The following is an 18,558-nucleotide window of genomic DNA, read 5'->3' as shown; positions in this document are numbered from 1 at the left end:
CATTCTGTTTTTATTGCCAGGCATACTTTATAATAATAATAATTAAAAAAAATGGATATCCCATATATATTCCCATTAATCTTGTAAAGTACTTTGTAATCTAAAGCGTGTACCATGCAGCATTTTTTCACCTCCAATATTGCCAAAATCTGGTTAGATTTCCGAGAAGAAGTTGGAGGGGCATTGAAAGCTCTACTGTTTTTCTCGCTATTGTTTGTTTTGTTTTCTTTTGGCAGGCCGGTTGTCAAAATCAATTGGCCGGGCTAAACCACCTTTGTAATTTTTAAGTTTTTAACTTGATCTTCAAGTTTGAAACTTGTGCTAGAAAGAAGCTAGGAGGAACTTGTTCTCATATGTGATGCCTTGTGTCTGGCGTAATTAACAAGATTAAGATCGCTTTGATCAATACGTACCATTGATACCAGTCAATTCCCTCGTTAAAAAAAATGTTGGAAAACACTTCAACAAACTGGTGTTTAGTTCCATACAGGCTTTCTTATGTATAATTCATTGGTGTTCTTGTCCAACTGGCTAGTAGGCAGTGGCGGTTTATATTTTATTGTGATTTTCACTTAACCTAATCAGGGGAATGAAGACTAGCTCCGATCGTTTATGATCTATCTGAACATATATTGCCAGACTATCCGGCCGGATTGCAGTCACGGGTGTTCCGGATACAGGGGACGAGCTTTCAAATGCTCAGCAGCTATAAGCTGCGGCAGAGAAGATATTATATTTAAAAAGTTCTAGATCGGATGGGGCTCCTCTAAAATTAGAAAGTTGTGAAGTTACTATTCTATTGTGAATTTGTGATGCTCTAAATCTAAACATCTCTAAGTTTGCCACATCATGCATGTACAACCAAACTTAAGAATTTGTAAGGTAACTTACAGTTGGGTAATTAGCTTGGTAGGGGAATCGTGCTACCCAATACAAATACAAACGTGCATGACAAATACAAACTTACAAATTTAAACTGCTTTGACGATGTGATGACAAACAAGGGACCTACTAATCTATTATATAAGAAGCTAAAGATGGCCCTTGGCGATCGATATGATCAACAATACCATCCCCGAACTCTTCAATTTCAGCTTGGTTAATTATCGATCGTACGACTTACAGTAATGGCCATTCACTTTGGAGCTTCTTCCTCTTCCTCTAGTACTACCAGCCAGTCCGGAACATATGATGTTTTTCTGAGTTTTAGAGGTGAGGATACACGCAACACTTTCGTAGGCCATTTGTACCACAATCTGGTTCAAAGGGGAATCAAAACGTTCAGAGATGATGTTGAGCTTGAAGGAGGAGATGAAATAGCAGCTGCTCTTCAGAAAGCAATTGAAGAAGCAAAATTTCTTATCGTCGTTTTCTCTAAAAATTATGCTACCTCGAATTGGTGTTTAGATGAACTCGCTAAGATTATGGAATGCAAAGAGGTAAACAATCAAATTGTTTATCCTATTTTTTATAAGGTAGATCCATCAGAAGTACGGTACCAAAATGGTAGTTTTGGTGAGGCACTTGCTAAGCATGAAAGAACATCCAAAGGAAACACGGAGAAGATCATAAGATGGAGGAAAGTTCTCACACAAGCAGCAAAGTTGTCTGGTCGGCATTTCTTGGACGGCGGGTATGTTCTTAATTACCCGCAAATATTGTAGTGCACCCAGCATTCAAAGATTGTACTGTATTACTTAAACTTATTTAATATAGAAAAAATTAAATATATACCCAAATATCGAAGCTTATATTAGAGAAAACTCATGCATATTTTCTTTTTAATCTATATCCAATTCACAGGAGCTCTTCTAGTGAGTAAAATGAAAACTAGTTAAAACTTTTGTGTTATACCCACTTTTTTATCACATTTCTACAAATAAACCGTTAGATGTTTATATATTTATGTGTAGATTATTTAAACAATTTTTCAACTAAATTGAAAATAGTTAAGACATTCATAATCATGACTTATCAGTTAAGAACATGAACGGTTTATGTTTGACAGATTTGATGCGTCCACTGATTTGATCTAGTTCTGTACCTTAACGATTAACAATTTGAAAGAAAATTTTTCAGAAGTGATCTACTCATGCATACATAAATATCTAACGGTTGATTTGCCGTAGAAAAATGGGAAAGTCCTCAACTAATCCTCATTTTAGTAGTCCTCATTAGTAAGGCTCTCTCTAGTTCACATCAGCAAACCTTATCTATAGAGTATATGTCTATGATTAAGATCTTTTTTATATTCTTTTTATCTGATTAATATACCTCACAAAAATTCCATCATCTCTATAGGGAGATCAATGAAATGGCTCACCGGTTAGCTATTCAATTTTTTAACTTTATTTCATTCTCGACCACCTATTTATATTTTATAGGAGATAGGAGTACGGTAATTGAACGTATGTTCTATTTTGAATAAAGTTTGACAATTTGTCATCTCTTTCTCACAAAAAAAAAAAAAAAAACCCACAGGAATATCAGCTAAGCATAGAGCAAACCCAGCAAAAGACAATAACCGAAAACCTCGCACTGTAACCAATTGACCAGATAGGCGTACATCAGGCAACTTTATAACCAAACCCAGTAACTAATATACCAGAGAACACACCTTATGAACACAGCAAATTCACAACCACCAGGCCAGAAAAAAAAAAAAAAAAACAATAAAAGAATTAAAGAATTAAAAACAAAATACCTCTTGCCCGGGCTAATAAGAAGCATACTGTCGTATCTCTTAAATAGACAAATACATAACCAGTCCAAATAATAAATATATCTCATACACAGTACCATTATCCAACTGATATACCTCATCACCCTGAACTAAATGGAACTAAACAGAAGGTATGCAACTAAATGCTTAATAAGCATTTCATCGAGTAACTAAGGGACGGTGCACCTCAAGAAAAACACAAATGAACCTTGAGAAGAATTATTCTCACTCTTAGTCTAAACAAGAAACAACCTAGAGAGTAGGAATTAAAGATCTTATCTCTGTGACATAAGGCATGCGCAGCCGAACAAATGCAATGCAACCCACCTACACAATCCATTTACACCACCAAACAAAGTAACAAACGACATGAACTCGAAAAAGAAAACAACAAAAGTCGCATGATTCCAGCAATGTTAGTGAGGATACTGTAGCCAAAGTTTACATAACCTCCTATCTTATTGGTATAGTGCATCTCTGACCTAGCTCTACAAGGGTTTACTCGACCGTGGCGGCTTTCGACAAACTTCTCAAACATGGCCGTTAACGATGAATCTCGGGGAGGGCGGGGTTTTGTTACCTTTTTTCTTTGGTTGGTTTGAGGGCGGTGGGGGCGGGGGATCTCTCTGACGTGCCTGCTGATTTTTGTTTTCTGTTTTCTCCTCGTTCATGGGGTTGATCTGGCTGTTGGTTCTCCAGCGTCGTTTCGGATGGGTGATGGTTTGGTGATGGGCGGTTTTAATTTTGGAACCAACAAAGATAGCCTGTTTTGTTTTGGTGGCTGGTCCCGAAATCAGGCGCAGGGATCGAATTCGGGGAGAAGGTCTCCAGTGAGCTTGATGGTGGATCGATTGGCTGGCTTATCATCGGACAAGTCCGTTGAATTTCGTAATTTTGCGGACATGTCGGAGTCTACTTCCTTCTAGCGTCGATGGTTGTAAATAAAGAATTTACTAAATATAAAAAATTTAATTGGACAATCTACTAATGATCTAAACTCTAAAGTGGGTGTAGATCGATAAAAACAATGAACGGGTTTAAATTTATAATCACTAGCCTCTTTGCATGCGCTTTGCACTTGTCAATTTGCTTTCATAAAAAAATAATTAAAAAAATGAAAAGTTTTATGTGGTAGAAAAGTGAAAGTTTAAGACAGCATTAACGGTTACAAACATGAGATTTGATGTTCTTATCTTTTGTTTTGTTTTGTTTTTTATTTTAAGGGAAAATAACTGTTTTGGTTTATTTACTATTTTAGCCTTCTAATATAGTTTTTATCAATCAACAAAGGGCATAATAGAAATTTCAAAAATTTAACCATGAGAAGTTAGAATTTACTTAATTATATAAGACTAGCCATCTTCATACATGCTCTGCATGTGTAATAATTTTTCTTTAAGAAAAATAAAAAATAAAACAGTTATTGCAGAGAGAAAATAGTGGGAGAAAAAGTAGGGGTTGTAGGATCATTTCTTTTTAATTTTCTAATAAAAATTTATTTTATAATTGTCCAATTTACCCTTGTGATTTAATTTATTTTTAAAGTTTTTTAATCTTTTAAGGTTAAATCTGTCAAAATTTTCAGTTTTGGCTAACAAAACCTCTTCTCTTAATAATAGTATAGATATAGATTATCAAATTGAGTGTAGAACTATTTTTCTCTTATTAGACCTTAACGTGTTTCTAATCAATTTCAACCGGATATTGTTCGTACCAGGAATTTTTGATGAATCTCGCGTGGAGTATATTGGCTAAACTCTGCACTGTTTATTAGTGTTTATGTTCTTAATTTGTATTTTTTTTCCCTGACTTATGTATATTTATATTTCATCAACTACTTTCATTTTTTTTTTTCAACTGGCAGACATGAAGCTGATTTTATTGAAACAATCGTTGGAGAGATTTCGGCAAAACTGCTAGACCTTACACATTTAGAGGTAGCAGAGTATCCAGTTGGAATCGAGTCTCGTGTAGTAGATATGCTCAATCTTTTACATGTTGGGGAAAATGATATTCGGATGGTAGGTATATGGGGAATTGGCGGAATTGGAAAAACTACGGTTGCTAAAGCTGTCTATAATCAGATTGCCCATGAGTTTGAAGGTAGATGTTTTCTGAAAAATGTCAAAGAACATGGACACCTAGCTCAACTACAAGAGCTTCTTCTTACAAAGATGCTGGGGAACCTGACATTTAAGGTTTCCAATGATGATGAGGGAGTCGGGATCATAAAAACAAGGCTGACACAAAAAAAAGTTCTCATAGTTATCGATGACGTGAATAATGAGAACCAGTTAAAAAAATTAGTGGGAGATTCTGATTGGTTTGGCCCAGGTAGCAGAATTATCATAACAACAAGGGATATGGGTTGTTTGGATGCCCATAATGTTAAAAAGATATATGAGGTCAAGAAACTAAATGATGCAGATGCTTTGAGGCTCTTACGTTTGGATGCCTCCGAAGGAAATAGAAGTCTAGATCAAGATACTATGGCAATTATCCATGACGTACTTCATTACAGTCAAGGCCTTCCGTTAGCTTTGGTCGTTATCAGAACAATTTTGGTTCTACAGTTCAACAGAACAATGGATATTCTCAGTACAACAATGGAAGGAACAATGCAGGTAACTTCAATGGTTCAAATGGATACTCAGAAAACAATAATGGTGGTTACTCACAGAACATCAATGAAGGCTACTCAACATCAAATGGTGGTGCATCACGACGCAATGTGGGATCTTATCAAAAATCAAGATATTCAAACTCAGAAGACGATCATGGAAACAATAGGAGCTTCAACAAGATTAATACTAATGGCTCAACCATAATTTCCTCTAAACTGCAACCAAAAGCAGCTGGTGTTCAAAGGATAGAATCAGATGATCTCAGGCAATTGCCCACACACACTATGAAAGTAACTAAATCGGAGTTGATAGCTCCTGAGATGTTACTGAAATCTGTACAGAATTCATCAAAGCATGTTGTGGTAGCAGCTTCTGATAATAAAAGGTCAGAAAATTCCAATGACACAGGATCTGTTGATTTGTTGATTAGTGAATTGAATTCGATTGCATTGTCACCCAACTTTGAGAATGCATCAAAGGAAGGAGATTCAGCTGTCAATCAATCTAAAGGCTCATTGGAAAGTTATGTTGATCAAGAAAAGAAGATATTAGAGTATGTAAGTGTGAAGGACAGATCAGTTTCAACCAAAGTTAGTGATGGTTTCAGCTCTACTGTAGAAAGCCAAGTCCAGGCTGCTTTTCTCACTTCTAAACCAGTGCCAGTCTCCATTGCCATTCCAACAAGTTCTCGATCAAACGATGTTATTTCCTTTCTAATACAAGGCACTCAGCCGCTTCCTTGTACTTCTTCTGAAAGACTTCTACTGAACTGTAGGCAGGCCTCTCAGCCTATGGAGCTATGGCAATTACCACTCATTCCTCCTGGTTGAAACTACTATCAAAGGACTCTGCTGCAAACTAGTTCTTGGTTCTCCAAGCACTAGTTTGAGGGGGGATGTTAAGAGTATGGGGTCAAAGTCAACATAAATGGTCAATATCAAGTTAGTATAATAGGGAATTATGCTTTACTGTATGTGTGTGAGTCATCATTGTAAAAACTACCTTGAAAAATATCAATATCAGTTTTTCCCTTTTCTCTCTCTCGTTCTTCTTCTTCTTCATTCTCAATAGCCTCCATAGCTTTTCTTCTAGATTTCTTCAGCTTTCATCAACCTTACCATGAATTTCAACATGTTAAGAGTATGGGGTCAAAGTCAACATAAATGGTCAATATCAAGTTAGTATAATAGGGAATTATGCTTTACTGTATGTGTGTGAGTCATCATTGTAAAAACTACCTTGAAAAATATCAATATCAGTTTTTCCCTTTTCTCTCTCTCGTTCTTCTTCTTCTTCATTCTCAATAGCCTCCATAGCTTTTCTTCTAGATTTCTTCAGCTTTCATCAACCTTACCATGAATTTCATCATGGTATCAGAGCGGGTTACCCACGTGTGCATGCCTAACGGCCACACGGGCTCCACGTCACCCAAAGTTGTCCACGTGTATGGCTTGAAAATTCGCCACACGTGCGGGGGCGTGTTGTGAATATATACATCCCACATGGGAAAAATGGGACCTTGCCTATGGATTTATAAGGGTTTGGGCCACTCCATCCATTGCCAATTGGTTTTGGATGTGAACCCCAGATTACTTTATCAACTTCTACGTAATAGGAGTACAGATAAATGGCCAGCTGCACTAAGAAGTCACCGAAAATCTGGTAAGGGAATTCATGAACTCCTGAAAATAAGCTATGATGCACTGGCCGATGACGAGAAAGAAGTTTTTCTTCACATTGCATGTTTCTTGAAAGGTAGAAACAAGAATTATGTGATAGATATACTGGGGGGTTGTGGCCTCAACCCCGGAGATGGTATTGACGTACTAAGAAAAATGGCCCTCATTAGCATCACTAAAGAGGAGGAAATTTGGATGCATGACCTGCTAGAAGATATGGGCAAAAATATAGTTATCCAAGAGTCACCAACTGAGCCGGGAGAACGAAGTAGATTGTGGAATTACGAAGATGTGCACCATATTTTTGTGGAAAACATGGTAAGTTATCTATGGCTTATATCTAATGTTACTAATTAAATGTGTTGCTAATGTATAACCAATGTTTATGTAAACACTGAGGAATTAAATTAGAAATTTAAACATTTAGATATATGATTTAGGAAACAGTCACACACAATATTTGCACAAAAAGTCACTCTAAATTTTGATTTCTCACGTTATGATAACTTCACAATGGTTAAACTCAACCATGCATGTATTAGGAATACTTCCTGTCAATAACATTGTTATTCCATAGATAAAAAAAATGGCATAAAGGTTTATTGACAGGTATGAATAATGGATCGGGTTTATGACTTGAGGTACCATTATGAAGTTATTATAACTTGAAGTTTCAAATTTAGAGGGAGTGTTCCTGAAATTTTCCTTACTATTTTGAGGAGAGCTTGTTTAGTTACTCCGTTGCTTTTTCATAGGGAACACACAAAGTTAGAGGCATCGTGGTCAATGGCATCTTTCAACGACAACAGATACCCTTGAGCAGTGAAAGCTTCTTAAAGTTGAAAAATCTTCAAATTCTTATGATCTCCAGAGAACTATTCAATGAAAAAATTGTGTGTGTGGATTATCTGCCCAACGAATTGAGGCTAATTGATTGGGTGGGTTGTCCTTTACGGTATTTTCCGTCGAACTTTTATCCGAGGAATCTTGTTGTACTCAAGATGGATTTCAGCAGCCGACTACCACTGACGCGATCTGAGGTATTTGAAATTATTGATCCAACATTGTTATTCAGAGAGAGTTTAGATTTTCTTTTGTTTTTTTTGTTTTTGTCATACTTAACTTTTTGAGTTGATCTGAATACTCTCATTTTGTTATTTGTTTTTTGGTTTCAAAGATAGTGATTCCACCCATACTTGGGACGTCACCACTGGGGAAGGGATTACAGGTACTTTAAAATATTCAACCAATATTCTTACCATCAAAAGTTTAGGTTTTAGAGTTTAAAGATTACATACAATCTTACCATTTCATCATTTTTTTTTTCACACAGATCATGGAAAATTTGAAAATAATCGAGTTGATTAGTTGCAATGGTGTAACTAAAATTTCCGACTTGTCTAGATTCCCAAATTTGGTAGACTTGAAAGTACAGTTATGTGGAAGTTTAAAAGAAGTTACGGTTGGGGTTCTGAAGAATCTTGTTAATTTGGAACTTAGTAGCAACAGAGAACTTAGTAAGTTCAAAATTGTGGGGGAGATGGAATCCTTGAAACGCCTGAATCTGCAGGGCACTGCCATCAAAGAATTGTCTTCATCGTCAATCGGATATCTCAAAAATCTTGTAGAGTTAAATTTACAAGCATGCAAAAAGCTTACACATGTGCCGGGCACCATCTTCGAGTTGCAACATCTACAGCATCTTGATCTCTCGTGGTGCGAACTGGTTACATTTTCTGAAATGTATTCTAGTAACCGGAGGAATTCGCATGTCAAGTACTACGGCCCTTTATTTGTCAATGTGAGGCGATGCAATAGTGTGGTAGAAATTTCAGAATTCGCAAGGGAAATAGATTCGTTAAATGCCGGTAGTTGCTATGCATTGAGAAGAGTTTCGAAGTTGTCAAACATTTTGGAAGGTAAAGAGTCAAACATGTGTCGTCGGATGAACTTGTTCGGTTGCCGTATCCTGTGCAGCAATCTGGCTCGTGACGTTTCAAAGTTGAAAGAAAATTTACCGGATAGTTCAGAAGTAACGGCTCTGTTGTCTCTTTTTCTCTCATGTCTTCAATCTGGATTCGAGGTTACGTTTCCCGGAAATGACATTCCAGAATGGTTCACCTGCCGTACGGGTTTTGGGCCGTTACCCTGGTCTCGGGATGTCAATTACAGAGGGCTTCGAGTATACAAGTTCAGAATTGAGTTTCCTGGAAATTTCAAATGGGAGAACAAAGGATTGGCTTTCTGTGCTCAAGCTGATAAAGATTCCCAGTATCACTTTAGACATTTCAAATTCCACTCTATTTACATTAATGGCGTATGCATAGAGTCCATAATCTGGGAAGACACTTGGTTCAGGTTGGTGTTTGGTCATGTGTGGTTGTACTATATTCCATTCCATACAATAATAAGACTGCTCAGGGAGAGTGGCTTACCACCACCTTCCTTGTGTCTAGTTGATTTTCAATTTGAATATCAAACCCTCCAAAATTACTACTGGTTATCGGAAACGAGGCGAGCACTGATGGGAAGCTGTGGACTCCACGTAGTAATGCCAGACGATGAAGGCGTTTTTGTAAATGGGCTGGTTCATCAGCGAGAATATGAAAATCATCAGCAGGAACCAACAACTGTTTGATTACAGTCCTCCATCCTGCATAGAAGCTATGAGCTTCTGGCACGCCTTGCAGCATTCCGTCCTTGAAACCTGTAAGATGTTTTCATGAGCAGGCATCATCTTTAAAAGTCGATTCTGTGTTGTGTGATTGTTTAATTGACCTGAGAAAAATGGATGCTTATATATGCATACATGTGTGGTCTTTCTTATAAGTTTGTAAGACAAAACATATCTGCTTGCCATTTTACAATCTTCTGTCTATTCTGATCAAGGATGACATTGATTTTGTCTGGACGTGCAGGCTTGCAGACATTGTTCACATCTCACGAAACACTTACCGGTAGAGAGCATGCCATCGAGAGACTATATGATTGTCAAACTAATGATGCTAAGGTTACTTATTAGCTGTTTTCTTTGGAACTAACAATTATAGATCTATATGGTTTTGTTGCTATTCAATTTGATACTGATAAGGATTTATTTAGGTTGACAGTAATATAAAGTTGATTCTTATTGCTTGCTGTAAACTTCTATCATTGTGCTTACCATGCACTTATTATTGTATCTTTTGTTGTTACCAGGAAAATACGCTTCTGTTAATAAGGTCTTGAAAAGCGTTGATAACTTCAGAAGAAACTAGATGGTTAAGATAGTGCTTACAGGTAACAGCTTCTTATCGAGCTCCTGTGTATGTATTCTTGGTGCAACCTAATCCAGTAGCGTAGATCTGCATAACTGCAACATGTTTGAAGGAGCAGAACCAGTAAAAGGCAATGTCAAGTGATTTCAAAGAAGACTTTGGGTTCTTGGTAGCTTGCTACAACGGATACATTCATATGATTAGTTAGTTCTCAGTATGTAGTAATGTGCACCATAAATCTCTCTCTTGCTAGATCTTGATAAATCTCTCTCTTGCTAGATCTTGAGTTCCTCTTTGCTTTTATGGTAGAGAGGTTGTCCAGTCTGATAAAGTAATCTGGAGTTCACATCCAAAACCAATTGTCAATGGATGGAGTGGTCCAAACCCTTATAAATTGACTGGCAATGGATGGAGTGGCCCAAAAGGTCCCATTTTTCCCATGTGGGATTCATATTTTCTCAACACGCCCCCGCACGTGTGACCAATTTTCAAGCCATACACGTGGACATCTTTTGGGTGACGTGGAGCCCGTGTGGCCGTTAGGCATGCACACGTGGGTAACCCGCTCTAATACCATGATAAAATAATCTGAGGTTCACATCCAAAACCAATTGGCAATGGATACCATGATAAAGTAATCTGAGGTTCACATCCAAAACCAATTGGCAATGGATGGAGTGGCCCAAACCTTTATAAACCCATAGGCAAGGTTCCATTTTTCCCATGTGGGATGTATATATTCTCAAACACAGCCCTCTCGGCACCTGTGGCCTATAAAGTAAAAGTTACTTGGTTGGCATTAATGATTAGAGATAGTTGAGTACTTGAGTTGCTATATATAATTGTCTGATTATGGCAATTTAATTTGTTACCTTTATGTAGGATGCTACAGATTGTTAAGGCCCTGGAAATTGACGTTGCGATGGCAAAGAAAATGTGGGGTGATATGATATGCTCCTGTGGAGGAAGGGATTTGCAATTGGTGCTGGCACTAGTATGGGGTATATATCTATTCTATAGCTCTTTGCTTTGAACTTGCTGTATATTCTATAAACTCTGTAGGGTGGATTCTAATTAACAAGATTGTCATGCAAATGTGACAACTATGGATGGTAGTTTTGACTTTTGAGAGGTCCTATGTGTTTATATTTATTTCCAGTTCTATAGCTGCAAAGAAACACTTTATCATATACTACCAATGTGGATGCATGTATAACAAGTGGTTTTGTTACAGTCTATTTGTTTGCAACTTTCTTTGTAAATTTTTTTATTTTTTTGTATACTAGGCACACTAGACTTGATGTTTTGTTGGTCTGAAGCAGAGCTGAGAATTTGATGAAACTTGATGGTCCCAATATATATGGCTCAAGACAGGTAATTGTTTCTTCTAGAGCTCTGCATTTGGTTAGTGAATTGGCCGGCATTAACAGTGGACCTCTTTTGTATTCTCAGGAGGAATTTATATGTCTGAGCATGATTGAAGGTTGGAAAACATGTGTTTGAACTCGTGAAGCTAAAGTTCACACAGACCGACCAAATCTCATTATCTTGGAATATTAATAGGGGGAATGAAGACTCCAATCTTCTATCTGAACATCACAGAATGACTGGTTTCCAGATGGATAGTCATCCTTTAATTTACGAAAGCAGAATTTGACTGAGCACCTTAAACGCTTTGAGATAATCCCATCGCAGTCACTGCTGCATCTCTGGTTTTCCTGATACGGAAGCCGTGCTCTTTGGATAGATACACTCCTAAAATGTTATGGAGACAAATTTTATGTAATCGATCTTCTGTGGTCATCACACAATCTAATCTGCTGCAGTGTTCATGAAACCTTATGGCATTGCTCTGCTAAAAATAACACACAATTTAAAACCCTTTTTGTTGTCAAGTTGTAGTAGTGAAAGTAAGAGATCGTTCTACGCCAAGGATCAAGGGTTCACCTTCAATTTATGTAACCTAGGAAACAAAGAAAACTAGAAACTATAATAAAACAAATTTAAAAACACAATTGGGGGGATTGTTGGTTAATTTTGCTGAAAATAAAGTAAGAACAAAAGATGAAACTAAAGTAAAGTTTGTGAATATGATGATGAGCAGTTAGGAGTTCGTTATCCACCACTAAACACAATCCAAGTTCCAATTTTTCTTCCTATGTTTATTACTAAGTCATGAGAGAGAGATTGACCAAGTTACAAAGCTAGAAGCAAGCTAAGTACCTTATATTACTTCCCTATAATGTTCTAACAAGAACAAGCGCCGTTATTAGAACCTTTTGAAAACATGCAACATAGAGATCACAAGCAGCTCCTACATTTAGCAAGTTCTAAAGCATTAAGCACATATGGAAGGATGTCAATCTAAGTGTACAAACTAGTACAACAAGCGTGTCTAGTTGCATTCCTCATCTTTGGTACACACCTAGGCAAGAGGTTTTACTACTTCGGTTAAAATCACAAAACTATTAGGTGAATTGCTATTTAACCTAGCACCAATTACATGCATATCCTATATGTTTGCAACCACATAAAACATACATATAAAAGACTCATCTAATCCAGAACCAAAGAACAATCTCATCGATAAAGTATCTAAAACATAGAAATTTATTATGAAACTTGAACCATAGTTTAGGGCTTCAAACTAGCCCCTAACACAAAAGTATTTAGCTACTCATTGTTCTAAGGTAAACACACAGTAACATATTGAAAATAAAAGGGCAAAGTCGCAGAAAAAGAGAGTGAAGAGGCACGGTGGATGTTGCTTGAAGATGGATGATCACGGTGGTGGCAGATGGCGACTTTGGTGGCTTCTTTTCCTTATGCTTGTATGGAGCTTCGAAAATCAGAGAGCTAGGGTGTTTTTAGGCGTGAATTCTGTATGATATGGTTTGCCTATTGACACCAAGAAGTCTCCTATTTTATTGTTTACAAACCCCTAACTTTTCTCTTCAAAACCGGGTTGAGTTCTCCTTATTCTTCTCCAATTCCACTTGCTTGGCTGCCCCCACAATCTTCTGAACCTTCCTTAAGTCTTTCTAATAGTCTCTTGATAAGTATAATGCAGCAAAAATCCAATAAAATTCGTCCCAAAATCTGCCAAGAATATCTTCAGAAAATATAGCCTTTAATTCACTTTCCTTTCTCAACTAGGACTGATTTCCCTCTCCATGTTTGACAAGGGTTCCCAGCAGATTCGAAGGTGGTATTCTGCCACATAATACTTCTGATGTCACCCTTCAAAACCGTGCAAAAACCTTCTAGAAAGCTTCTTGAAAAGTGGCCCAACAATGGTCTTGAAAATGCTTCGCATAAAGACTTGCCAGAAATTCCAGATTTTCCTTATCATCTGCTCATATTTGCAGCATCATAACTTCTTCATTACACCACCTTTCTGGATGATTCTTGATTCTATACTTCTCTACAACATATATTCTTAAATTCTGGGCAGAGAAATTCATGATTATCATCCCTTAAGTCCAGTATAAAAGTCTTTGAAAAAGCTTCCTGAAAAGCTGATGGAAACAGTCTTCTCGAGGAACCAACTTTGAGCACAGCCTCCGGCTTCCTTTTTATCATTCTGGACCAACTCTTTGCCTTCAGTTATAGTAGAACATGTGATCTTCAAATGTTGCTAGGCCTTTCTTCATAATTCCACTCGAAGGTTCTTCAAAACAGCTTCCCAAAACAGAAGAAAATAAGGCAGACTCTTGTACTCTGTTGCTTCTCTGCAACTGTTTTTAACGCCAACTCTCTCCATCTTCTCTTGAGTTCTAGGACCAACTGAATCATCATAATCCATCCTTTGCATCACTACTTCATGTGAAATGCCTTGATTTCCCCATTGTAGCTCTCTTTTCTCCTTAACTGCTTCTCAAAGTACCTAATAAAATAACAAAGTTAAATTGATCTTTTTAAGGAATAAACTAAGCAAAAGTATAGAGGTTTGAACTATAAATTCATAGCATTTTATGCTCCTATCAGGCATTAATATGTAGTGCCTCAATCAACAATGCATTTGTTATTTTTTAATTTTGGTCATTTCATCATTTAAAACTTTGAAATGATCCTTGAGAATATGATCAATTTTGTTTCACCTTCAGCACTGATCTCAACCCCTTCCACTGCACTTGCTATATTGATTTGGGATCTTTTCCCACGTATGTTGCTTTTTGGGCCTTCCCTTTGTCCTTGGATATCAACTCTAGTTTCTCCAAAAAAAAAAAAATTAAACGAACAAACAAAAATTCGATATTACCGCAAAATTTAAGACTCATGAGAAACCCAAACATTTTATAATGTCAAAACAATGAAAATGTCAGACTTATATAGATTATCAAATAGATGGACTAAGATTTTGAAATTCAAAACAAAGAGGTTGAAATTGCAATTGCACAAATACATACTAATATAAAGGCCATAAAAATTCCCTCAAATTTAAGAAGAATGGGCTTAAATTGTTTAAAAAGGAAGAAGAGTGGGCTTAAGGATTGGCTTCAACTATGTTTTAAGTTCCTCTTCGGCACCATAATAAAGTCATTAATAACAATTAATCATGATAGCTGATATTGCGTATTGCGTAGTGGGTCATGTCATTTGAGCCTAATTGATTTATTATATAATGATGTTTGATTTATAATTGACTTGCCAAATAGGAAGAAAAAAAATAATAATTACAAGGGAGGATAGTTAGGGTAATTTATATAAAAAAATTAAATTAAAGTAATAGAAAAATTGAAAAGGTGTGTGAATAGAGAAAATGAGTGTGTCAATAGCACCATCCTTTTTTTTTTTTTTCTTTTTTCCCTTTTCTTTTATCCCAACCCTACCCAATACGCCCACCCATTATGTTTGTAAATTAAATCCGTGAGCCAAATATTAATTTAACAGACTACGTGGCCCATAATTTACTTGTGATCGAAAAAATAAGTAGCCAATTTACTCCAATTTGTAAAATTTCAGCTCAAAACATCTTTAGTTTTATAAATCTTTGGTATAAACCAACAATACTAGCAGCTACAGTACAGTACCCTTTAGGGCATAATCTTAAGTTCTTGACCCATGATCTTTATTTCAAATTAAACACTATTAATTGATGATGGTCACTTAGTTAACTCTTTTACAATCAGACCTAATTTCTCCATCACTTCCCGTCAAAGGTTTTATATTTCCCATATTGATCATGGACTTAGCAAAAGTGTCAAAGAAGTCGCTTTGGCTATTAGCAAACCGGTCCACAATGGAAATAGTGTCGGCTCCACTGGTCGAAAACAGCTCCTGATCCGTCTGGAGAAGCCCCTGCTTGTTCTGAAGGTTTGTGAAGTAGTTGTTGTCGAAGCCATTGGGCGTAGAAGGATCAAGGTTGGCCAATGTACCTCCATTGCCGCCTTCGGGACATGTTTTGCGTAGGGTTTCCAAGTAAGTTGTGTCCAGGCTTGGGTCGGGGTTCCCGGTACCACTGAAATTGTATAGGCGGTGGACGAAAGTTGAACACTGTGCCCGGCCAAATGTATGAGCACCTGAAAAAGAAGACAGCTAGCCATATGTTAACTGCAATAAGCGAATGGAGTAATCGAGTTTTTAATTCGAGCAATTCTTTGACTACGTCAAACTCTAATGACAATTGTGTGATTAAACTTCAAACCGTAGATTTTAAGCAAAGAATGTATGTACCTGACAAAGCAACGAGATCTGTGGAATCAAGTCCTGCATCAGTGAACTTTTTGGTAATTTGCGCAAGGGTTTCTAAAGGGCTTGGAATGGCAGTAGTACCAGCCCGGTTGGCTGTCCTACTGTCTCTTCTTCCCAATTGAACTTCCCAAGTCGGTCCTCCATTCTGCAATATTAATAAGTACATTTAAATTAATTAAAGGAAGAGAAAGTATCAAAAAACATTCTTGACCCAATTAGTATATTTCTATTAATTAATTCTGTTTTACTATTTTTTTATTTTGCCGGGTAGGAGTCGACCATATCCTTGAGCTGTTCATTATTTGACCTTCTAGCTAGGTAGCTAGCTAAGTCATACCATTGGAACCTTAGAAGATTAAATTGAAAGAACAGAGAGGTTACCTCAGAAACGAGTATCTGAGAAGCAAGAGCTACAATATCAGCACAGGAGACAACACCAGGGCAAACATTCTCGAGTGCAGTTTTGATGTCATCAATCACAGGATATCCAGCTGTGGATAGATTCGGAACTGCATTTTTTTCACTGTCTATGTCGTCTGCATCGTCGAGCAAAAGTGATGCATCACACCCCTGCATATGTGCATCACCCATAAAATTATATATTTTGAGTGCTAACATTTACTCAAAGTCATTGACATGCATTTATGGTATATACTCATAGTCATTGACATGCAATTCATAACAGTAATTATTTGGTACTGAATTCCATACACGACTTGGTATATCATACCTCCCAGATACAACCATTTGCTAGTGTATAGAAGCAAATACTGTGAGGTACACATTTAAATTTTATAAAAATAAGCACTAGACTCTGAAATATGAACCGTAGCTAGACCTGAAATCTATATCATCAATATCATGTAGTTTATACACCGCTGAACTGGTGTATTGGATACACAAAATAATTTTTTTCTGATCACATAGTGACTCTTCACAAAAAACTGGTGAATTTATCACACATAAAGGTAAAAATCAACCCCATAAATAGTTTAATATCATTGTAGGTGTCAAACTGCTGGTAAGAAAACAATTAAATGTGTGTGTAAAGCGCATCACAGAACAATATGCAGAAACCCTTGAAATCATGACTTAATTATGAGAGATTATAATGGATCATTACATTGACGAAGCAGTCGTGGAAGTGAACCCGGATGAGTTTGGCGCCAATACGAATATCATTCTGTTGAGCTTTCTCCACCACATTACGAACCACCCTCGACACATTAGGGCACGTTGTGTCGTAAAAAGTGGAGCTGAGCTGAGCATTGGAGTTGCCCAACACAAGGGTAAAGAGAACAATTGCTGCTGCAACATATGAAAAAGTAGACATGATGATTACGATAGATGAGGAAATGAAACTTTGATGAGGAGAAGCTATATATTTGCTAGGAATTGTTCTAACGTTGGAGGTGAGATTGGTTTTGATTGGAGACTAATGCATCTCAACCCTTTTATAGAGAGCTGACGAGTAAGTAGTAGGTGAGTGAATAATGTATAATATCTCAGTCCTCCCTAACTTTTATTTCTATCATATATTCTACTTTGAATATTATTAGTATGTGAATCAGAACTTTTCTACGTAAGCTTAACTTACTAGTACAAGAATTTTCAAAGCTCCGAGTGGAGGGCGCGAATATTTCTATATAATTTTGGAATAGTAGAGCTAGCGAGTTAGTTATATATTGTCAACAAATCATTAATTGAAGGATTGCTACTTAACATATACCGTAGTGTGTAATTACTGTATAAGTTAAATTTCTTCGAGTTTGATTAAGACCGTTCTTCCAATTGATCAGAGTTTCTATAGCCATTCAAACCTGTTTATTTGAATCATGATAGGTTCTGCGCACCCTAAGGCTCAGGGGATGAAACTAAAGATGACGGTCAAGTCACCAATTTCGCTTACTGAGTCAGTACCCATTACAAATAAGACGCCTACTATTAACCTTAATTCATTACTCGGTTGCTTTCAATTGTTGAATACTTATACCTGTACAGTGGTGCTTAATTATTGTTTGGTATTCATTGAATTTCTCCCATTTTTGATTACTACTGTTTATTCAACTGTTCAGATATCAAAATAGTCATTCACACAAACAAGTTTATTTTGTCAAATTAGCTATCTCTTTGAGTTAGCATAGCCATGCAAATTAATTGATATTACTGCATATTAGCTATCTCTTTGAGTTAGTCATAGCCATGCAAATTGATATTATTGCATGGGAGAAGACTTGGACTGTACAGAGTAAATTACCCCAAAAATGATATTTCATCCACTTTTTTAATAGGATCCACTTCGTCCAAGCTAGACTTCCAAATTTGACTGCCATTACACTTCCTGAAACTCAATTAATTAGCCAATTTATGAAATGTGTTCGTCAGTCAAGTAATTTTGAAGTATCTTTATTTACATTGTCATAAATATAGTTGAACTTTGATGAGCTTATATAATTATAGATAGTTTCGTGATATAGGATATTGATTTAGTCTTTAATTAGAGCAGTATACTATACAGAAAAGATTTAAGGCTTGCTAAGAAATGTAAACATATATGTCTGCGTGTGCATGAAGAGTCGATC

General features: G+C 36.6%; 3 protein-coding genes and 1 long non-coding RNA gene across 4 annotated transcripts; 3 read left to right on the top strand and 1 right to left on the bottom strand.

Annotated features, from left to right (window-relative positions):
• Positions 1 to 1,127: 1,127 nt before the first annotated feature.
• LOC112202482 (TMV resistance protein N-like) lies at positions 1,128 to 7,382 on the top strand. Its single transcript, XM_024343497.2, has 3 exons — positions 1,128 to 1,633; positions 4,587 to 5,294; positions 6,962 to 7,382. The coding sequence occupies exons 1-3, from the start codon at positions 1,128 to 1,130 to the stop codon at positions 7,380 to 7,382; spliced, it is 1,635 nt and encodes a 544-aa protein (XP_024199265.2).
• Positions 7,383 to 7,965: 583 nt separating this feature from the next.
• Positions 7,966 to 9,663, top strand: LOC121049304 (disease resistance-like protein CSA1). Its single transcript, XM_040506050.1, has 3 exons — positions 7,966 to 8,065; positions 8,203 to 8,253; positions 8,359 to 9,663. The coding sequence occupies exons 1-3, from the start codon at positions 8,027 to 8,029 to the stop codon at positions 9,661 to 9,663; spliced, it is 1,395 nt and encodes a 464-aa protein (XP_040361984.1). The 5' UTR covers positions 7,966 to 8,026.
• Positions 9,664 to 11,176: 1,513 nt separating this feature from the next.
• Positions 11,177 to 12,011, top strand: LOC121049320. The gene is made up of 3 exons (XR_005799543.1): positions 11,177 to 11,283; positions 11,569 to 11,656; positions 11,735 to 12,011. It is a non-coding gene; the product is annotated as an uncharacterized LOC121049320 (long non-coding RNA).
• Positions 12,012 to 15,241: 3,230 nt separating this feature from the next.
• On the bottom strand, positions 15,242 to 17,385 carry LOC112165335 (peroxidase 15). Its single transcript, XM_024301829.2, has 4 exons — positions 17,100 to 17,385; positions 16,358 to 16,546; positions 15,959 to 16,121; positions 15,242 to 15,804 (listed from the first exon to the last, which is right to left on the bottom strand). The coding sequence occupies exons 1-4, from the start codon at positions 17,307 to 17,309 to the stop codon at positions 15,392 to 15,394; spliced, it is 975 nt and encodes a 324-aa protein (XP_024157597.1). The 5' UTR covers positions 17,310 to 17,385; the 3' UTR covers positions 15,242 to 15,391.
• Positions 17,386 to 18,558: the final 1,173 nt, after the last annotated feature.

This window comes from Rosa chinensis, chromosome 5 (genome assembly GCF_002994745.2).
Source record: "Rosa chinensis cultivar Old Blush chromosome 5, RchiOBHm-V2, whole genome shotgun sequence".
Taxonomy (NCBI): Eukaryota; Viridiplantae; Streptophyta; class Magnoliopsida; order Rosales; family Rosaceae; genus Rosa; species Rosa chinensis.
The sequence above is the reverse complement of the archived record's forward strand: the minus strand, read 5'-3'. Positions and strand labels throughout refer to the sequence as shown.